The sequence below is a fragment of the Cariama cristata genome, unplaced genomic scaffold, assembly GCF_000690535.1.
Source record: "Cariama cristata isolate BGI_N322 unplaced genomic scaffold, ASM69053v1 scaffold24874, whole genome shotgun sequence".
In the NCBI taxonomy this organism is placed as follows: domain Eukaryota; kingdom Metazoa; phylum Chordata; class Aves; order Cariamiformes; family Cariamidae; genus Cariama; species Cariama cristata.
The window spans coordinates 1222-22959 of record NW_009615139.1 but is presented as its reverse complement, the minus strand read 5'-3'; the positions used below and the strand labels follow the sequence as shown (position 1 = coordinate 22959).

General features: G+C 35.0%; 1 protein-coding gene across 1 annotated transcript in view; it reads right to left on the bottom strand.

The window, feature by feature from the left end:
* The window catches only part of LOC104161328 (cadherin-8), a 28445-nt gene extending 9675 nt beyond the window's left edge, over window positions 1-18770 (bottom strand). Inside the window, exons 1-2 of the mRNA XM_009699713.1 lie at window positions 18765-18770; window positions 17885-18002 (exon numbers count right to left, since the gene is read on the bottom strand). Of these exons, the coding sequence (XP_009698015.1) occupies window positions 17885-18002; window positions 18765-18770 (124 nt within the window). The remainder of the gene's footprint in view (window positions 1-17884; window positions 18003-18764) is intronic.
* Window positions 18771-21738: the final 2968 nt, after the last annotated feature.

Here is a 21738-nt window from a genome sequence, read left to right as displayed (position 1 = left end):
AGCCCCAACAATTCACTATTCATACTCCCACATGTGAGATCTCTCTGTCAACTCAACTGATCTGAAATCTTTTTTTATTCTCATAATTGCAAAACCAGTGGGAAAGAATATTTGTGGCCTGCTTTCTGACCTAAAACCTTTCTGACAAAAACCAGAGGCAGCAACTCAAAGCATACCCTCATCACTGTTCACCTTGTAAAAGAACACTATCCATAGATGGGCCCCGAGCTGAAAAACTGATTTGTATCTTTCAGACTACGCTTAAGTACAAGTTAGACGCATCAGTTTCTTACTTCCAAAAGAATGCCATTAAAATGCTTTGAGAGATATACTTGTGCTTATGTAAGACAGTTTTTTGTTTCTGCCTTAGGCTGTAACACTTTTTAAAGCAATACCTGATCAAAAGGGAACAACTTTGATTTGCATGTTATAAATTTACGAGTCATTAGTAGATGAAAAAAACATCTATTTGTTCATTAGTATTAGTATAAAAATTTGGTTTCATGATTAAACTTAGTATTTTCAAGATGGATGTATTTATGCACATTAAATACATTTTTATGAGAACTCATGTACGTATATATGCTAATACATATACATAGCTGTGTCATGTGTAATATTTTATGCATGTACTAGATCTTCCTTGATGACCTAACGTCTCAAACAAAATCCTGTTGAGCAGCAGTTTACAAGAAAGATGACTCTTTGCCTAATCTGTATGGTAAGGGCATAAATGTTCTCTTCAAGTAGAAGGCTTATAAAGTAATCTGAAAATAAAAGGAGGCCATTTTTGTAATATATTTTGTCTGATTTATGATAGCTAAACCATATGGGCACTGAAGCATTCACTGGTATTTCAAACTGACCTGCTTTTCATGAATGTCAAAAATTTGTGATGTCTTCAAAAAGCAGATTGATGACCGCTATCAAATTTGATAGCAGACATCAGGTTCAAAACAAAAAAGTTTTTGCGCTATAAAAATTCAGCTGACTGATCAAACTGTCTCTCCTGCACCACAGTAAGTCACGTGCCATACTGACACACAATGGCAATTCACAGAACATTCCTACGAGACATGAGCAAACACGAATGAATTTTTATTTTCCTAGAGACCTGGACTTTCTGGAATCCCTTAAAACATCAATAAGAAGACAGGTAAAAAAGTATTTCATGGGAGAAAATGTACTGATGAGGAAAAGAATTGGAAAGTGTCACATATTTTGTATCTTTGATTATTTTTTTTCTTTACCAATTGGCCTAAATAATAATAGCTTATGCCAGAATTGAACTGCTGAATCAACTAATGAATAAAAAAACCACATTTCCAGGTCATGTATTCCTCTGCAGAAATAAAAAGTGCTGCTGGGAATTCTGAATCATGAGCAAAGTAATATTTAATCATGTATAAGAATACATCATTCTCATATGTTAAAATTTCTTGGAAAAAGGAATAATCATGTTAATACTACTGTGATGCAGAACTTGTAGTAAATAAATTCTTGACAGAATAAAAAAACCCAGATAAATTAACAGCAAAGTGATGGAATAAGCATTTCCTCCTACCTTTTTTCTTTGAAAAATGTGAACTTTAGATAATAGTCTGTATAATTTCTAGTTCTATTTCTTTGGAAAAGTATGAACTTTAAATAATTGTCTCTTAAGTATTCTAAAACTTTCTTTTGACCTTTAGTCCAGCAGAGCTATAATCTAACATGTCTATATGGTCACTTGCAGTCTAGCAACAACTCTTCCATTTTGTATCTTGTTTTTTTAACCATTGAAGGAAGGACAGAAAATCCCTGCTGAAGAAATAATGATGTAGAAGCACACATTGAGTCTGAAACAATATTAGTTTTATTGTTAACGAGGTAGAGACATACTTAGGACATAGTACCTCTCTCTCTTTTTAATTTACAGATACTTACGACAAGTCAAATCAGGAAATTTTGGGCTCTGGGTCTAAGCTACAGAGTTACCACAGTTGTCTGAACTGTACCCAACACACCTGATTTTAATCTCACCCGCTCTGATGTTATGCCCATTTATCTCTTCTGAGTCCCCTGGCGCCAGTTACAATTGACACTCCCATAATCTGAAGCAAATTCAGGCTAGTGAAGATGTAAGATATGCTAAAACAGAACTGGCTTTTGCCTCTCACTTTCCTCTTCTGTATTCAACAAGCCAGCCACAAACTTGTTTACTAATAATCACATTGCTTTGACATGCTTTACTTTATTCGGATCACATCACTACATGGCATGTGCATTGAATGTTACATCTGTAAAGTGTAAGAATTAATGCAGGTTGCCAAGCTCTGGTTTAGAAAGAGAGATGAAATGGCTGTCAAATGTGCTCAGCATTAAAAATACATTATTAACACAGCAATTTGCATAGACTGATGGATCATTTTTGAAATCTACATATTCTAGTTAATTCTATTATGTTGCTATTTTAACCAAAAAGTTTCATAAAGTAATACTGTGTTTCTTAATGCTTTGATAAAATAATGGCTATATTTTGCATTTGAACCAAGAATTTTCCATTACTGTGTTACCAGATTCCAAAAAGTGCAAGATAAATAAGAAAGCCAAAATATCCCAAGGCTTTGCCATCTGTATTTCTCTTTAGGGATAATGGATTCTTATTCTTTCTATGAATGCGTACTTACAAGCGTAGCCTAGGAGATGAAACTAATTAAAGATAGATATCCAAGTCCCTTAGGTCACTGTGAGATTTACAGTTTTACACATTACATTGGTTTGGAGTTCTCCTATGTGTAAAGCTAAATCTCAAGCAGATTCAATGAAATTTATATTACTTTTGGTAGGTGATGAAAGAGTTCCAAGAATTCCATCCTATGTTCTTCACCTTTCTCACTTCACACGCATCCTTCAATTCTCACTTCAGTGACTTATTTCTAGGGTCTGGAAAAGTTCAGAGTCTTCACGACTATGAAGACAACCACAGATGTTTGAAGTGAATCTTTCTTTGTAGAATGTAAACTATGATTAACATAGTGAGAAAAATAAAGCATAAGCAGGAACATTTTGGTTTTTAAATGTGATGTGTTCTTGGCATTTAAGTGAGTTTCACACTAAGCAACTTAACATCCACTTCTCCATGCCTTGATAATTGTCTTTTCTGTTCCAATACTGTATGGAACATACACATGCACACAGTAAGAATTTTAAACAATTTACCAGTGGATCATGTAACAGTCCTTTAATACTGAATCTGGAATTGGACATATCAACAATATTGAAGTTTTGTTATAACAGTTAGAGCCAAATTCAAGCTATACCAGTGTATTTCTATTATGCTATTACTTTTTTATCATGCTTGCTTTGAAATACAGTGGCAGAAAGCAACCACTAGACTATAAAAACCCAGCATTTATTGGAATGCTGCGTATTTGTACTGGTGTAATAAAGGTCTTGTCAGCACTTCCATTACAAAATGCCAATTTTCAGGGGTTTATAACTCTGACATAACTTACTATGAGAAGAAATTTAGAATGTGTACTCTCTGCCAAAGAGCATTGAAAGTTAAATACGACTTACATTGGCTGAGGCATTTTAAGTTGGAAAATAAATTAAGAAAATTTTGACTTAACATTTTCTTGAGCTGATGCCACTCAAGAAAAAAAATGTGGCTTTCATTTTAAAAAGTGCCAGATCCTGCAGTTCTTATATACACAGAACTCCCTTTAACTTGACTGAGAATAATTTCTGTGAGAGAACTGAAAGGAATGCCATTATACATTTTTGTAAATGTCATCAAGAGTTATATTAGCTTTTTGTAATTTGAAAGACTGAAATGCTACGGTATAAGATTGCCCCTGGGCATACAGGCAGCATGATAATGACTTTTTGAAAACTTTCTCATATGCAGATTACATATAACAGTAACAATTTGTTATCATCAGGCCATTAATGGCAATCATTTATACCTCTGTCTTACACCTGAAGTATACATATAAAGTCTTATTATATGCACACCTCTCAATGAGGACATGTCTCCTACTGTGAACACTGATGGTCACTTGAAATGCAGGGAACAGCAAAATGCCTTCTTAGAAGCAATTTCAGTAAGTGAAAAAAACAATTACCTATCTGTAGAGTGGAGTAGATTGTATAAAGTTTTCAAAGGAAACGTTCCAGATACTCTTGGGAACATTTCTACACACCATGTAAACACTACATAGAGAATCTTGGGAACATTTCTACACACCATGTAAACACTACATAGAGAAAACAGCATAGCCAGAAGTTCCAAACTACCATACACAGTCAGATTACTGAGAACCAAAACAGGTCTACAGGAACACATGTGCATATGCATCTAAATTTTAAGACTGGGATATACTGTTAAGACGCTAACTTTGCTATATACATTGTGCAACACAACACATAACTTGGAAAGAAGGAGGAGACAGGGAAAGTTGTCAACATTTGAATTCTGCCTCACCACTGTAGCGATATTACAAAGTCAATGCTGATGTTGGTAAATATCTGCAAACTATAGCATCAGTTCATAAGATGTTCTAGAGTTTTCATAGAATCACAGAACACTTGAGGTCTGAAGGGACCTCTGGAGGTCACCTGGTCTACACTCCCTCCTCAAGCACAGCTACCTAGAGCCCAGGACCATGTCCAGGCAGCTTTTTAATATCTCCAAGGATGGAGATTCTGCAAATAGTAAAACATTTGTTAGTCATAGCTGAATTATATGTGCAACAAAACAGAAGACACCTTATTCATTCATTCTCTTCGTATCAGAGAAGGTGCAAATATATAATGCATCTCTATGCTAAGATGTTTATCCCCATGAAATTGTTCCCTGTTGTCTTCTAATTCATGATGGAGAGTCGGACAAAGTAGAAATGAAGTGTACTGGCAGAAGCTGCAATACAAGTATGAAGCAGGATCAAGTAAAAGTATTACAAGAGACTAGGTAATTCTACTGGCAAAGGAGAATACATCTTAATATGCCAAAAACCCCTCCACGATCCTGAAAGGAAACCCAAATAGTCAAAAAGGAGAACAGAAAAAAACAACAGATACTTTGAGAGAGATACATGTTTCCTTACTGGGAAAAGGGAAAGAAAAAAGATTAAGAAAAACAATTTTAGTCTAGAAAAAGCTACATTCTTTACACAAAGTTTAGAAGGAAGTGGTTCTGCTAGACAGACTGCATTAGAACTCTATAAAGTTTTAGGCAAATACATCTTTTGGTCTTGCATGTTAGCAGAAGACAAACACAAAATAAGAGAAAGTTGATTTGTTACAAAAATTATTTTTCTCATTTAAAAATAAAAAAAAGTAGTACAAAGACAGAAGTTGTAATGTTGTGGGATAAATACAGATAATATAGAAGGAGACATATTATGTAGAATCGAGTCTAAACTACCTTGCTCTATATTTAGTATTCCAGCTTGTATCAAAGATACAACAATGCTTTAGCTACAGCTGTCATTAGACTGGGCTCCATCATTTCCTTCCCTGAGCTCAGAATAACTTCTACATGTTTTCTAACTGGGAGTTTCAGAAGAATCCAAAGAGACACTGTAAACCACTCTTGAAAATCTCAGTCTTTACCAATCCATAGGGAGCTGCCAATAGGTGCCATTAATGTCATATGTGAATATCAGATGAATGTTTTAAAAGAACGTCTGCAGTGTATGCACGGCACAATGACAGGCACAGTGATTAAACGACTTGTCCATAATCATACAGGAAACCTGTAACCAAGCTATACAAAGCTATTCTGAACTCCAGAACAGTTCCTTAACCAAAAAACCATCACTCCTATAGAGAGCTCTTAGATCACAAGGTCTTAATCTTTATTGGGGTGAACACTGTATAATTTACAGAAGGGTCATATATAATGGATGAAAATGTTTTAGAAAGTGACATGACAGAGTTAAGCAAGATGAGGGAGTGACAAGTTCAAAAAGGCTACATGAAACATTTTAATCTTATTTCTTATTATTTCCTATAATGTAGATTTTAGCTTTAATTTTAGGTTAGACTGAATGAAAGTTTCCTAAGAAAACACAAACAAAACCAAAAAGTTCTATGTGTTTTTATGAAAGCAATGTGAAACTGTTATGTCATTTATTACATTCTAAAAATTAAAGACAAAAAAAGGTCAGTGTTCATGTTCAAGACAGTCCAACATTCTAGAAAATACAGCAGAGTACTTTCATCAACATTCAGTGATTATTATTGATGCTCATTTTAAGGTTTATGACTGCAATGCCTAACTCCATTCAAAACTCCACAGATAAGACTTTATTCCTGACTTATCTCTTATTATAGAATCAGATGTATGAAAAAAATTGCTAGAGTGTTACAGTCACTGCTCAAGAATGTACACAGCCCTTAGCCTACAGCAAAAGTGAAGTTTACCTATTTGAGCCCACAATTAGTTTAGGCCAAGCTGGGGTGATCCGACTTTTACTACCTTAATATGGGCAGACAGCTACCACTGCTTTGCTGATTCACTGTAATCTGACTATGCATCCATCCGTGTTACCTTCAAAGGACACCACTAGCTCTCCCTCTTCAACACCATCAAGCAGACATCTGGTCCTTTTCTTGAAGTTCTTCTATTTATCTCTCCCTAACAAGCTGGCTTATTATCTCACTTCAAAGAGGGGCCCATTTTCACTCCCTGTATAATCAGCACTGATTACCAAGTATGCACATCCTATCATTTTAGGATATGTAAACTCTCTCCCTAGACTAGACAGGTCAACTTACGCATTTCATTTATTTTCTGCATTTGGCTCAGTATGTAAAATCTTGGCATTCAGTAAAATCATGTACACTACCTCTTTTCTGGCCTCTGAATGGATTGCCTTCTAGACATATTTATTATATAAATATTAAATACTAATAATTACATAAATATATCACTAATTACTGGATGCTTGCCAAATAGAATACATCCTAATTAGATAGAATTAAATGAAGACCAGCGAAGTGACAACAAGGCCACCCATACAAATTACAAAATCATAAGTTGATGGGAAAATATCATAAGTGGTACAAAAAAATCCCAACCAACTGAATAAAAGCTTTGTCTCTCTTATTCTTTAAAGCTTGACGTGAGAAGTTCTGGTCAAAATGATTAAAAATTTCATATTTCCTTCAGCGTGTCAGTGCTATATTTGCTCTTACCAGAGAAATACAGCCCATTCTTGAACAGTCACCTCCTTGAAAGGAGTAAAGGGGAAATGACACAGTATGGAATAAACTCGACCACACCAGACAGGTTCAGGAGAATGTATAGACATAGAGTTCACATAATAATCAATGTAATGGTCACCTCGTAGGAAGAATGACTGTGATTCCAGTAATAATTACTTCCTTCCTGTACACCACTTGTGTAATTGGCTCAAAACAAGATGCAAATTGGAACATGGTCTTTGTCTTTTAAATTCACATTATAATGTTAGCTGTGCAATAGTTTATCAGACAAGCCTTGAGGCTAAGTGTGAAAAATTAAGACCTTCTATTTTAATAGAGGAACCATGTGCAAATAGACTGTATACTTTATTTCTGTTATAATGACAAAAGGGGATTTTTACTGATCAAAAGAAAATTTAACACCTAATATGTGATGATTCCTGCTTGTATTTTTTTTCATTTTTAGCCTGTTTAGATTCTTCCTTTAGTAACAGAGTGTTGGGGTTCTTTTAATCTTTGCTATCACTGAAACTTTACAATGAGACTCCTATCTAGTTTCTCATTAATTGACAAAAGAAAAGTACAATTAAAGCAACTAATAAATTAACTGTTATTCCCCCCTCAACAGCATGTATTTAGAACATGATAAAAAAACCAACCACATTCCACAATGACAGCAACTAATAAATTTACAAGGTGCAAAAAAAGGAAGAAAAATGGTCTTGAGGGTGGTGAGGCACTGGAACAAGTTGCCCAGAGAAGGTGTTGATGCCCCATCCCTGGAAGTGTTCAAGGCCAGGCTGGATGGGGCTTTGAGCAACCTGGTCTAGTGGAAGGTGTCCCTGCCCATGGCAGGGGGGCTGGAACGAGATGGTCTTTAAGGTCCCTTCCATCACAAACCATTCTATGATTCTATGATAATTACCGATTAGGCTTAGAGAGAAAATCCAAATATTCAAAACAAAACAATACCTAACAGTGAGGTGAAAACAGAGGAGGACTTCTTAAGGTGCAATATGTCTCTATCAGGTAATATATTGAGGTGGTGAAGGGGGAGAGGTCCTACCAGAACTTGCAGCTCCAGGACAACATTCCTCCTACTCAGTGAATTAAACCCATTTACAAGAAATCAAACATAGTCAAAGCATTGTCCATGAACCCTTCCACTACAGCAAGTGTTTCTTGCAGAAAACCTGGAGGAATTAGATCTATCTATGAAACCAGGCATGGTACTTTGGCAGAAATCTCTTAACACATTAAAAATCTGGAAACTTATCTCCAAATATTCCATATTCACTTAGTTATAAATACTACTATGAAATACTTTTGACGTCCTAGGATAGAATTATCATGGGTGCTGTTAGCTTTCAAGGAGTTATGTTTTAAAGCACTTATGGAACCTTTGAAAATTAAAGGGCTATGGGAGCAATGTTTCACTGGACAACAAATTCCAGAGAGATGGTACTGCCGATCTTACTGTTGTCCTGATAGCACTTAGTTGAGAAGTTTTGTACTTATTAAGAACAAAGCCTTTCTGTCTGCCAAGCAGTTCAGTTTTGACACCCTGATTTAATATTTATCTTCCCCATTATGTGTCTGAAATTAAGTCACACTGAAGATTCAATTTGTTCTTATCTCTGTTATTTCTTTCATCCATGTTCCATACTATTGGTAAAATAGATCTATTTTCATGCTAATTTGCTGACCAAAGTATTTTCCTCTTCTGTTTTGTTTTCATAACCTTTTATCTCTTACTTAGTCTATTAAAGTCATGGCAGCGTTGCTCACTTTTCTTTAGTTTCATTATGAAATTAAAGAAATAAACTGGAAAAAGAGAGGTAAGTGTGTTACACTCCTATGAAACTCCTACAGCAGGAAAATTCACAGCTGCCCAATCCATCTCCTCATCATAAGCAAGCACTGTCGTACATATGGTGCACAACACTGACCTCAGATCTTTTTCACTCAGATTGCATCTGGTTCTTAATTAGTTTGATTTATAAAATGAAACATAATTGACGCCTTGGCAACATTATGCTGCTAGCAGCACAAATAATAAATTAAGAATGAGTGAAGTAAAAGTCTCTTTGGTGATGTATGCATAATGGCATGCTGCATATATACAGTTTTATTTCATCACTCACATTTTATGTTGTTTTGGGCTGGGTCATGTTTACATAAATGTCCTGAAATAGCTATGTAATTGTGATTGATTCATGTGGTAAAAAAAAAAAAAAGGCGCTTTCCGCAAGGATGTGATGCTGTGAAAATTAGTCTTATTTTCCCATGTGCATATACAACTCTTCTGTAGTTGTCTGAAAGTTTGTCTTTGTAAGGCTTGGAAAGAATTTGTCACCACAGGGCTAAACTAAAACAGGACCGAAAGGTTAAACAGCATTTGGAACAGCAGTGCTCCCACAGAAACACTTCGCCAGCTACAAAACTATAAAAAGTACAGATGTGCTGGGGAACACAGCAGAGCTGAAGAAGAGCCTAAAGATGCCTAAAAGAGGACAATCAGCTTACCAGATGGCCCCCTCCTTGCTGGTTGATTCATCAGGTTGGCCTGTCCAGTCGAATGAAGACTTGATGGATCACATCTGGCTTAGGGCGGAGGAGAGAGGGAATCTGTCTGGAGCCCTGCATCCTGAATACAGGAGAGGAGTGAATAAGGTTTCAGATGGACAGAACAGACAGAATGGTCAAAGTGTGGAAGAGCTTGGTAGCCGAGTTAGCCTTCGAAAAGCTGACTCTATTTTTCTGACATACAGTTTCAGCTAGAGCAGCTACGTGCACCAAGAAGGATTCATCTCTTTAGCCTATCGAAGTGGTGAAAAGCACATAACCATCGTAAGAAGGTGTAAATCATCCAGATAGGGCTAAAAAGTATGTTTGCAGAGGAACGGCACTTAGCCGTCACCTGTTCTGTCGTTCTGATTAGAAGTGGGTCCAGAAAGAGCAGTGATCTGCATGCAAGAAGAAAGATGGGAAAGACAGCAGAAGCAAGTGTCAGTGAAGGAAGTGGCACGCAAAGGACTGGAGTGGAAAAATGCTGGTTTCCCATCTATTTTAACGTAATCTTCACTTCAGAAAATAACATCACATCTTTCTATGCCAGGGAAGTTGTTTCAAATGGCACTGGATACTCAACATCAAGGAAAACCAGAACATCAGGGAATAACAGAACATAGTCAATAGTGATGATAGTAAAGAAAGAAGGGGGAAAGGAAGCAGAAAGCTATCAGGTAGGAAAGATATATACTGAGAATATTTTCACTGACATTCTCAGACTAGATGGGACTAACACTACTACACCATGGAAAAGTGTAACTTTGCTAGGACCACAAAATGGTTTAGTAGAAAGGAGTTGAATATATTACTTCAACTGCAATGTGAAATCATACAGTGGAAATGGAAATGCATTCAGTGCCTAGCAAGACGGAACTTCTGAGCATTAATAGAATGTATTGGGGTCCCTCGGTAATATTATCATTAACTTGAAATTCTACTAGTCTTCTAGAATTTGAGAATGGTCTAAAGATCTGTAGTACCGATTTCCACCTCACATCACTTATCACTTTATCACTAGCAGAAAGGGCCCATCTTTCTGAGTCTTTAGACAGTCTATTATGTCACATCTTAGAATTGTCAGATATGTAAATAAGAAAATCGATTACTTTTCTTACAAAGAATGATCTAAAACAGTTTCTGATCCAAAGTAGTTTCAATCAGGTTAATTGCCTAAGGACTAACGAGGAAGGAACCTGAGTATGACAAATAAGGAACTGTTACAAAAAAAAAATAAAATTATTTCAGGCACTTGGCACTTACCACCTAATGCACAACCACTTGCTCCAGGAAAAGTATTTGCACTGGCTGAATACCACTTTTTGCATAGTAATTGACTGGAAGCTTGAATCTCTCCTTTCCTTTTTCAGGCCATGATATCCCTGCCTGCCTTGCTCCAGTAGTGAGGGAGGTAAGGTAGCATAGTGTTCTCTTATCACCACACAGCCAGATCATAATTCGTACATGCTTTCCAGCACACAGATCAAGACACACTTGAGACATTATTTTTAGAAAGGGACTCAGACCCAGCAGTGTAGTATAACTTGTAGATCATAAGTAGAATGTGGTAGTTCAGGCTTGTAAATCACATTTTGGTTTTAACTGAGAAAGGTAAGTATGCATCCAAAATACAGTTAAGAGTTTTCTGAAATACGATTTAATGTCAGAATAGTCTAAAACCACAGAACTAAAATGTTTCATGGAGCTTAGCTACCGTAACTATCACATGATTTGTTTTGATAAAACTTAGACCTTTCTACTAAGCAAAATATAAACATCTTCTTTACGCTTTGTTTTAACTTCTATAACTTACAATTTATAACGTAAGCAAAAAAGAACTTATTGAACAAAACTTTTCAACCACACTAAAAATGAAATCTTTCAATAATTTTATATTAACAATTTCATTATTAACTATATCATCCACAAAAAAATTCAATAATCTGAGGTTGTTCTGGTAACCTCAGTTTATAAAAACATTGAACTTTGCTATTTAAACAGCTTCAGTTTTAATGCCATGCTGAGAAAAAGATTGATAGTATGCTATTTATAATACATTTTTTCACACTATGAACACTTCTGGAGAAACACAAAGTGTGCCTGTGGATGGCAGATTCTGGCACAGAAGTTGCAGATTAGAGGTTAGTTTGTTGGGTTTTAATACATTGGAATAAATAATTTTGAACTCCACTACTTTCATATTGAATGAATGTTGCTATGCAAGTATTCCTTGTGATTTCTGGTGACAAAACTATGCCTATTAAGAGAGATGCCAATCAATGCTGTTTCCTAGATTATGCAGCATATTCTTTTACAATTTGAGATGCCATCTTCTAGATGTTACTCTGTACCACTAGTCTTGACAAACATGGTAGGAAAGTATTTACTTATAGGATGCAAGACACATCTCTGATCACATCACTTAATTTAACTTTACTAAAACACTAACAAGGATGTGATTTGGTATGTTTTAGAGTTGTCTAATTAGAAAGTCTAATTATTGATATATAAAAGAAATTAAGATGATAATTAAACACATTAGAAATATATAAGCATGTGCTTTCCCTCAAGAATTCCCATTGTGAACCACCCTCTGGAGTAGATGGCAGCTGGGCCACAAAGTTTCCCAAGGCTCTTTAAAAATTGCATGAAACTGCAAAAATGTATGAGGATTTACTGCTGACATCCAAGGGACCATATGGGTGCTGTTATTCTAGATGTTCATTGTACATCCATCAAGAAATGATGGGTTTAATGATGTCCTTGCTAAGGCAATTTGTTCCTGAGGTCAGTGGGTTAACTTTGAAATTGGGCAAAGTGGAAGGAGGGCAATGAAATAGCAGTGCCACCTCTTAGGTCTCTGAGGTATATATTTGGAAAGAAAAGTCAATCAAAAACACAGAAGGAGCTTTAGCTGGCAGCTGAGACAATGGCAGAGTGCTCATCGAGAAATGCCAAAAGAAACTGATTCAGGGAAAGAAACTCATTTTAACACAAGAGTTACTCTTGTGGGAACAAAAGACTCACCCTCCAGGTATACATTTGACAGATGCTGCTAAAAATATTTTCAGGAAAAAGATGTGGAAAAAATATAGGTTTTATTACATTAAAAACACAGTGACACAGAAGTACTCTCAAAAATGAAGTAGTGTTGATCATTTGTTTTTATTATTTGGGATATCTAAAAGACAGGTTGCATGTAATTGTCTTCGGCTATTTCATAATAGTTTAGAAATACTTATTAATGGTAAAGAGGTGATGAGAAATAGAGAATATTTTAAAGATGTGCAATATTATACAAAGGCATGCAAGCCAGGTAGTGACTGAAGTGATTATACCAGGCTATTTCCTTTTAAAAACATGACACATTGCCTATACTTTCAAGGCAGTACAATGAGGACATAAATGACACATTAAACTTGCTGGATGGAAAGAACAAAAGAAATGGACATTTAAACATGAACATTCTGGGAGCTATTATAGGTATCATAGGTATAATAGACTAAGCATGGCTGAGAATAAACACTAAAGTTCATTATAGAGAACAAACAGGATAGTTTATCACTGAAGTATACATAATGCTTCAATTTAAAAAGAAAACAAACCTCTTTACTATGCACTCTCTAAAACCAGTTTGGCCCAAATTCATAGCTCAAATCACCAGATGGACACTGAATATTCTGGGGAGAGGGGAGGCTGATTACTTATAAGGCTATTTGACTTCTGCATGAATACGAACACATGTCATAAGGTTCTCTTAACCCAAAGATAAGGCCGGACCATGTTCTAAACAATCCTGTGATTGCTTGTACTACATAAGCCCTAGTAAGAGGTATGTAATATCACATTTATACAGTAGAGATGTGCCATTTCTTCTGTCAGAAGAGTTACTGTATCCAAAGGCACTGTAAAACATTTGATTTGGGTTTTTTTCCTTTAGGAAACAGAATTTGGCAGAAGAAAAATGGAATAGCAATGGAAACATCTTTGGGGAAAAACTTTAAGTCTCTTTATGGCAAAGATGTATTTGCTAGTTTTTGAAAGTAAAAATTGCATTGGCAGCATATCAAAATGTTTATATGTCAAAACTCTTTTATCACAAAATTCTGTTCTCACTTGAACAACCTAAGGAAACCATAAGAATGTTAGGAATTCAATGCTGAAAACAGGTATTGCTGTGAATGTATTGTTTGGGATGCAGGAGATGATCCATGTACTGGCATTAGATTTTAGGTAATGCTTTGTGAAGACCACTCACCTGAAAAAAGACTGTCAACAAATGCTAATTCCATTTCCAGAGGTCTCATTTCAACTTACTGATGCCATGATAGTACAAAGTCCTTATCAGTTGTCTAAATGCCTGTCAGGTTTTTGTCAATTATTGTGATCCCACAGCTTTTTGGAAGGGTTAATTCCATTCAGCTAAGGAATTTACAACACATTGCTAGAGAGTATCCACACCTGTCTAAACATCAGATATTTTCATCTGAAGTTTTAGGTTTTTTCTGGTTTGAAGTTTGTCAGACACACTACACAAAACATTTATTTTCATTCTTCCTATTTCTACTCCTATGCAGAAACCCAGCGCAAAGACATGTGAAAAGTAAGTGACCAGACAGTCTATATGAGTTTATGCAGTCAAGAATTTGTTATGTCACGGAGTCACAGGTTTAGTCACCGGGACTAACACAGAAAACATAGCATGTTTTTCATGTTGCATTAACTTCTTATATTTTTATTATATAATTTTATTATCTCTTGTGAAGGGATAAAAGTTTATGCATCTGGCAATCTAAATGATCAGTGTTCCTTGCATTACAGTTTGAGAGAGTAGGATTGCTTTACTTCAGATTATCACTAGCTGCCCATTTAGCAAGGCACAAAGCCTAAGAAAAAATACTCAGTAACAGAAAACTGGGCTCAGAAAACAGAAAGAACAGAGCAGGAGGTATGAAAAATAAAGACTGCGAAGAGGTGATCTACAGACATTCACAGTGAGATGTATGATGACATTTAAACTTACGTTTTTACACTACTTACATCAGAAAGGCATTACAGCCTCTACAGTTTTGGGCATCTTGTCTACAGAAGGGACTGTATATATGCAAATTTAACAGACCAAGCAAATACAGGATAGCAGTATATCATGTCAAGGAACAGATTCTGCTATGATCACAGGATAATTTCTATAATACATAATATAATCTTAGGATAAGTGGGGTTTTTGTGGTTTCTGATGAAAATACACTGTTGTGTCACTCAGTTAAACATATTTGGCAATAACAACATAGCCAATCATAGTATTTGTAGTGTATCTGGGCAGCACAGTTAATTACTGAAGTATCATGTGAATTTGCCTTTGGGCAATCTGGAAAGTTTAAACAATAGAATTAGCCTGTAGGCAACAAACTAAATTAATTAATGGTTATGATTATGTTCCATATAGCAAGAGAAAATTCCAAAATACATGCATCATATATTCTTTAGTATGAGGGACAGAAACAGAACATCACGGCTTTCTTCCTCTGGCAGATGCCAAACTGCACTGTTTGCGTACTAGTGCCACCAGATCAGATAAACATCATTACTTCGTGAAGTAGGGAAGTAATTGCCAAATGCCACAATGTTACCTAAAGCACAAAAGAAGAATCCAAAAGTTTAATATCATTTCACAAACGTTCTTGAGGAGGGATACTTTTGTTTATCTCTGCACTTGAGAGAATTTTGGAGAAAGGTAAGATAAGAAAAATCATTTAAATAAAGAAAAAAAAAAACCTAATTCTAGCAAATAAAAGATTGGGTTTCTATATTAGGTTTCCTGAGAAAATGCAATCCATTTATAATATCTGTAAGAGGACAGCATTTTTTCAGTAGCCATCAAGTCAGTCTCTGCTGCCTCAGAGAATTTGGCAGGGCCAAGAATATGGGAGGAAGTTGAGGCTGAGGTCATATTCAGGAAGAGGTCAAAGATTTTGCCCGCCAGCATGAAGAAACATTTTTCTGTTCCAAGCCCAAGCGGGTGGTACACTGACCCGATCCTTAGAAACATAATTCTCCAGAAATGAGAGCAGGGTTTGTTACAGGCATTTTCTTACATTGCTTCTAAGAAACTATACCAAACTGGCTTTTGGACAGCCCAGACCCTCATTAGTACAACTAAGGAGAAATTTGACTTGTGAGTTCAGTTTTTTTAGGCATACTGGAGTTTTTTCAACAAGGATAAACTCTCATGCTTATCTAGCGGATATATGCAAGACAAAGTCACGGTCAAGTTAATTGTTTAAGTGGCATAACTGAATAAAGACTTACTAAAGATTTATGATTTTTAAATGACACAAAACCTCACCTCAACCAAATTATACCCTGATTTTGGCTCTGACAGGAATATTTGTTTCCTGTGGGAGATTATGTTCTAGCATCAGCCATGGACTGCATCCCTGACTGAGCAATCTTGATAGAAAAAGATGGTATGCATAGTTGGGATTTTATTCTTAGATTCTGAAAGATTAAATCAGAAAAGTCTCTTCAAGTGGATTTTTAATTTCAAGATATTTCAGTTGGTTGTTCTATGAGGATTTACACATTTAACTGATTCAAATGCATTAAAGACTCTGTAAAACTGAGTGGCAATGTTGTAACAAAACCAGACTTAATTTTCTAGACCATGTTATATAGAAAGCTTCCTTGCTCCCACTCAGACCAGGAGTCATTTTGCCATTGGCTGTAACTAGAAGTAAGAGTGGGTCTTCAATGGGTAACAGATTGGAAGGACAAGGCTAATTAGTGATGTGAGCTAAGTATTTACACATGAAGAGAAATGCTAAGGCTTTTTTACTTTGTCATGCTGTGCAAAGCAAACCACCTCACATGTAGGATGCTTAAGTCAATTTGTGTTACACTATTGATGATTATGAACTGCGTTTTGAAGAGGTTTGTTTTATCTTCTCCTGTAAGTGGAGAAAACATACAGAGATGTATTTCCTACACGAAAGTACAACTATAAAGAGACACACTTTGCTAAAAGAGGAAAACATATCTAATGAAAACAAAAATTCAGGATATATTTAAGCAGATTTAAGAATTTAGGTTTTTATAGTATCATTTAACAAAATGAGGCCATCATTCCTCTTGGTTGGAACAGCTAGAATAAAAATTGAAAACAACATTTTCTCTTTATTTGACATACCATGTATTACTTTTACACTCATGCACATACACCTCACACACACATCTTCCTATTAGTAATGGACTAAATAGGGATTTCCTTCATTATCATTTCAAATAAGAGAAATAAGAGACTGAATTTTGACTAGAATTCCTGACACGGTAGTGTTTTATTTAAAAAAAAAAAAGCAGAGATGGAAAAACTTTTCTGAATATTCAAGTAAGTACAAATAGATAAAGCACTGTTTACAGCATCCTTGTGATCATTCCTAGCTCTTTCTTATATGACCTTCAAATATATATATGTGCCAAAGAAAAAGATCAGTGTAAATTTATTGCTCAACAATATTAAGTGGGTCTTTTTTTCCGTCACGCATGAAATTTCACTTCTATAGTACTACAAAATGACATTATGCCCTTCCAGAAGTGCTTGAAAGTGTAGTGATACAAATTGCCCTCCTGGGCTTTGCTGACCTAGCAGATTTCTCTTTCTAGTAAAAATGCCTAACTGAAATACTTTGGAACCTTTATATACACAAAAAACAGGCTGAAAATGTGTTTCCTTTGGGGGATTTAGTAGATACTTAATTTTATGTTCCCATCTATATCCAGTCAATGTAGGATCAACATTTATTTATCAACATAGTTTCAGATTTTCATCTTACAGAGTATCTCTGGAATTTCAAATTAACAGAAATAAAACAGGGAGTAAATCCATCCTTTCATTTTCTTTAAGCCAGTGAGCTGTCTTCTGGATCTAAATTCAGTATTCATTTTACTTTGTTCTTATCTACTGTAAAGATATTGGAAATAGCTTAAAAGATATTAAGAAGGTATCATTAAACAGATTATCTACATTGTAATTGCCCAAGGGAAAAACTGGTAAAGTAACTGGAAGTCAACAAAGCAATTCAAAACTAAGCTGTTCAGACACCCATTATATATGTTTTATATTTACCTTCATTTTTCTTGATGGTGAAATTTGGATTGTTTACCATTTCAGGAAGAAGACTGTACAGGAAATAATGCCCATTTTTAGGATCATCTTTGTCAACAGCACTGACAATCTGAATTACCTACAACAAAAAATGGTCTCATTAAGTATTCACACTCCTGATAAACATACAGTATTGAAAAAAACACTCCATTCTATTGCACACATTCTCATTTGTCTACATGTCAGATTAAAAATGCTAATTTATAATCTTGCAAGGCTTCCCTGTTCCCTGGGGAACAGGAACTGTATCGGGCCCATTTAAACTGTTTCCAGAACAAGGAGGCAGAGAATAAGGAGAGACAGGTACACAAGAGAGGCCAGTAAAAACTGCTGCTGTTTTAGGCAAGTAATAAATTATTATTCAGGAATGAAGAAGAAGGAAAACTGTGTTTCAGAAACACTCTTGATGCCTACGGTAGTCTTTCATTCATACAGCCATGCTTCTCCCTGGACCAAAATGTATAATCTATCTTTAATCCTTTCTCCTTTCCCCCACCACCATTTTTTACTTCATTGAATAATATTATTTTTTTTTGCAAATTAACTTTCAAAGTGTAGTTTTATATGATAAAAGACCTAACCTAAAAAAAAAAAAAAAAAGAGAAAATACCTATTTTTGGTTTTTTGCTCCTTAATAAAACCTCGGTTATTCCTGTACTAAGAACATATGTTTGTTTTAAAATATCATTATTAACAAATGATTCCTAGAATAATGCAGGATACTAAGGTTAGAAAAGGAGTGTGTTTGGACAGTCTGACTAACTTTGAATAATTGAATAACTTTGTATGAAGTACCTTATATGATTTAAACGATCAACTACAGTATCTGCAGTGCATTTACCTCCATTTACGTCTTTTACCTCCAGCATTACTCAGAAAGATACTGCAGTTAATCATCTTCAAATCATACAAAGCTGCATAGGAATATGACAGGTAGAAACATTACTTTAAAATAATCAGGAGGTTTGATTTTTTTTTTCTTTTTAATATTTGGTGCAATTACTTTTGATTTGAAGTATTTTCCAGAGAAGTAGAAACAAAGACAACTATGGATCTAGATCCTGCAACTCAGAGCTGAATTTCAGTGGTAGTTAGCTCATGCTAGATGAGGTTTCTAAGAAATTTAATGAGAATTATTGACCTTTCCTATGTCTATTGAATTCAATAACATTTTTGTCTTATATAGCTATTTTTGTAATGCCTAAAGCAACTGACCAATAATTTCTTGGACAATTAAATTCAAATTAGGAATCACTACAAATTTCATTTTTAAAGTTTACAGTAAAAAATGGAAATGGGGTCTGATGCTGTCAAAATTCATAGACTTATACTTTAAATTTTCAATGCTTCACCAACAAAATGCTAAGAACTAATACTTTATCTTGGTTTTACTGCAAGAGAAAGGACTATCAATCTGTACTGATACATCACGTAAATGATATATGTTACATATACAATACATATAACATACATGTTACATATACAATAACAGTCAATATCCCTTTCTTTCTTCTATGTTCTTCAAGAGTCAAAGAAAGAATAAAATCTTAGCAGATAACCACAAGGAGCAACATCAAAACATAAATATTTGAAATTATGCATGTAAAAATATGTTTGAGCAGGTATTGATATAGGCATACATAATTTGTAAGACAGCCTAGGAAGGAATTTGAGATAATTAATTCCTTGCCTAACTATATTCTGGATAGGTCAGATTTATTATCAAAAATCTACTGGAAAAAGTTTTAGATTGTTTAAATATCACATAAATAATTTTTTTTTTCTTGATAACTGCACCTGCCAAGGTGGAAACCTTGATTGATATAATTTCAAACACATGTAGAAGAGATGGACAAAAAAAGGCCTAACATAGCTTTTGCTTAAAGAGGTAGATCTCTAAATTAATAGCTGCATAATGGATCCTAGAGAGCTACGCAATGTGAAAAAATATAAACAGCTGAAAAATATGTAAGCAGATGTTGTCTGTCCCACTGCAGAGATGGACCCATTTACAGATGTGGAACATTTTCAGCTTTCTCTTTGCAGAGGTGTAAGGTACTAAACTATCCATGTGCATCAGGCCCAGGGCTGGACTAGGTACTAGCGATTCTGTATCCCAGGTAAGGGTAATTTAGAACAAAATCCAAACAAGTATCTTAGATATATTTTATGATTGTTCCATTTTTCAAACACTGCTAGAATGGGAAAGCAGTAGGGGAAAAGGATAATGACACAGTGAAGTCTGGAAGGTCAAGTGCACATAATAGGTGCAGTTTATCAGATAGTTATGCAATTTTATCTCTATTGGCTACATAACTGTTAATTCTTTCTAGCATTATGTAAGAGAGTTGACTCTAAAAATTCACTTCACTGTCCTCAGGTTTTCAATTAATATACCTGAAAACCAGTAGCCAAGAGCATTAGTAATATACGTTTTCAGCTCACAGAAATTTTATGAAATAAGCTTAGAATATCATCTAGTTTGGAAATTTTCAAGAAACAGAAACTAGGCATATTCTTTTCATTTTTTTTTTCCACGAACTATAGATACCTCTTAATGTCCTATAGAATTCTTTCTTATATTTCAGTTCTTTCCATCCATTCCCCTCATTGTTTACCAAATCATTCTTTCTCTGAAAATGCACTGAAAATTATATGCAAAAGACAGGCTTAGTGGAATACTACATTTGTTGCGTTACATGCACACATCAAAGAATTAAGAGTTAGTGTTCCCATAGCAACCTTATTTCTTTCTGCATTTGCATTAAAATAAGCTCCTAAAAAAAAAAAGCATAACATATATACAGTGATACAAAGCTTTTTGATACAAATCTTTTACTGCATAGAAGTGACAAAAGTCCAGTAATGCTCATTACTACATTTTTATCAGTATGCTGATGAGCATACTTTATTGCTCAGTGCAATCATGTAATGGAACACTATTGAAGTGATTGTCCAACTCTTAATTTGTGGTTCATAACATGGCAGAAAATCTTCCAGGGCTCACCTGCCTTACCTATCACTACAGATGTTTTTTCTTTCCTAGTAATAACATGCATAACAAAGGTGTTCCACATAACAAAATTGGTCAATACCAATAATAAAGAAAAAGTGATTTTTTTCACTATACATCCATAAGCACTAGAGTGAAAGTTAATAACCCTTTGGCTGTTCAACCTTGAAATTTCTGAAATTCTTCCATGTAAAATTTCACTTTGATGTTGTATTAAAAAGTCATGCATATATTTGGTTCTGTACATACATTTAGTAGAAACATAATCAATCAGCATATTTTGCTTAACAGGCAGTTCTGGATTGAAATGAATAGTTAAATGACCTCCTAGGACAACTCAGCATTAAAGTCTGCAGGTTGGTATTGCATTCCTACAAAGCCGCATATGCCTGAAGTAATATTTATAAAGATTACCAGTATAACCATAATGAATGATCTAGAAGGATAAATAGAAAAACAAAGTTCTCATCAATGTATCATAACTATCTATGTGTGATTTTAATACATGACACTGTTTAAAAGCGTTTCCCTGCAATGCAACTTGTTAATCTGACTTAGAGTGGTTCCTTATCATTAGTAAACTGTTCCCTTCTTTTATTAAAACTGTTCTTCCAACTCTGAAAAAACTTTTGCAGTTACATTGGTGTTCATGGTTATTTCTGAATTACTTTGCAGACTCCTAATAGCGTAAGCAGTAGACTCATCACAGTACAATTTTAACTTTGCCTCTTCCGCTCGAGACAGCACTGCTAGAACCTGCATTTTGCCATTTGAATGAGCTTTGACTCTTCAGAGAGACAGA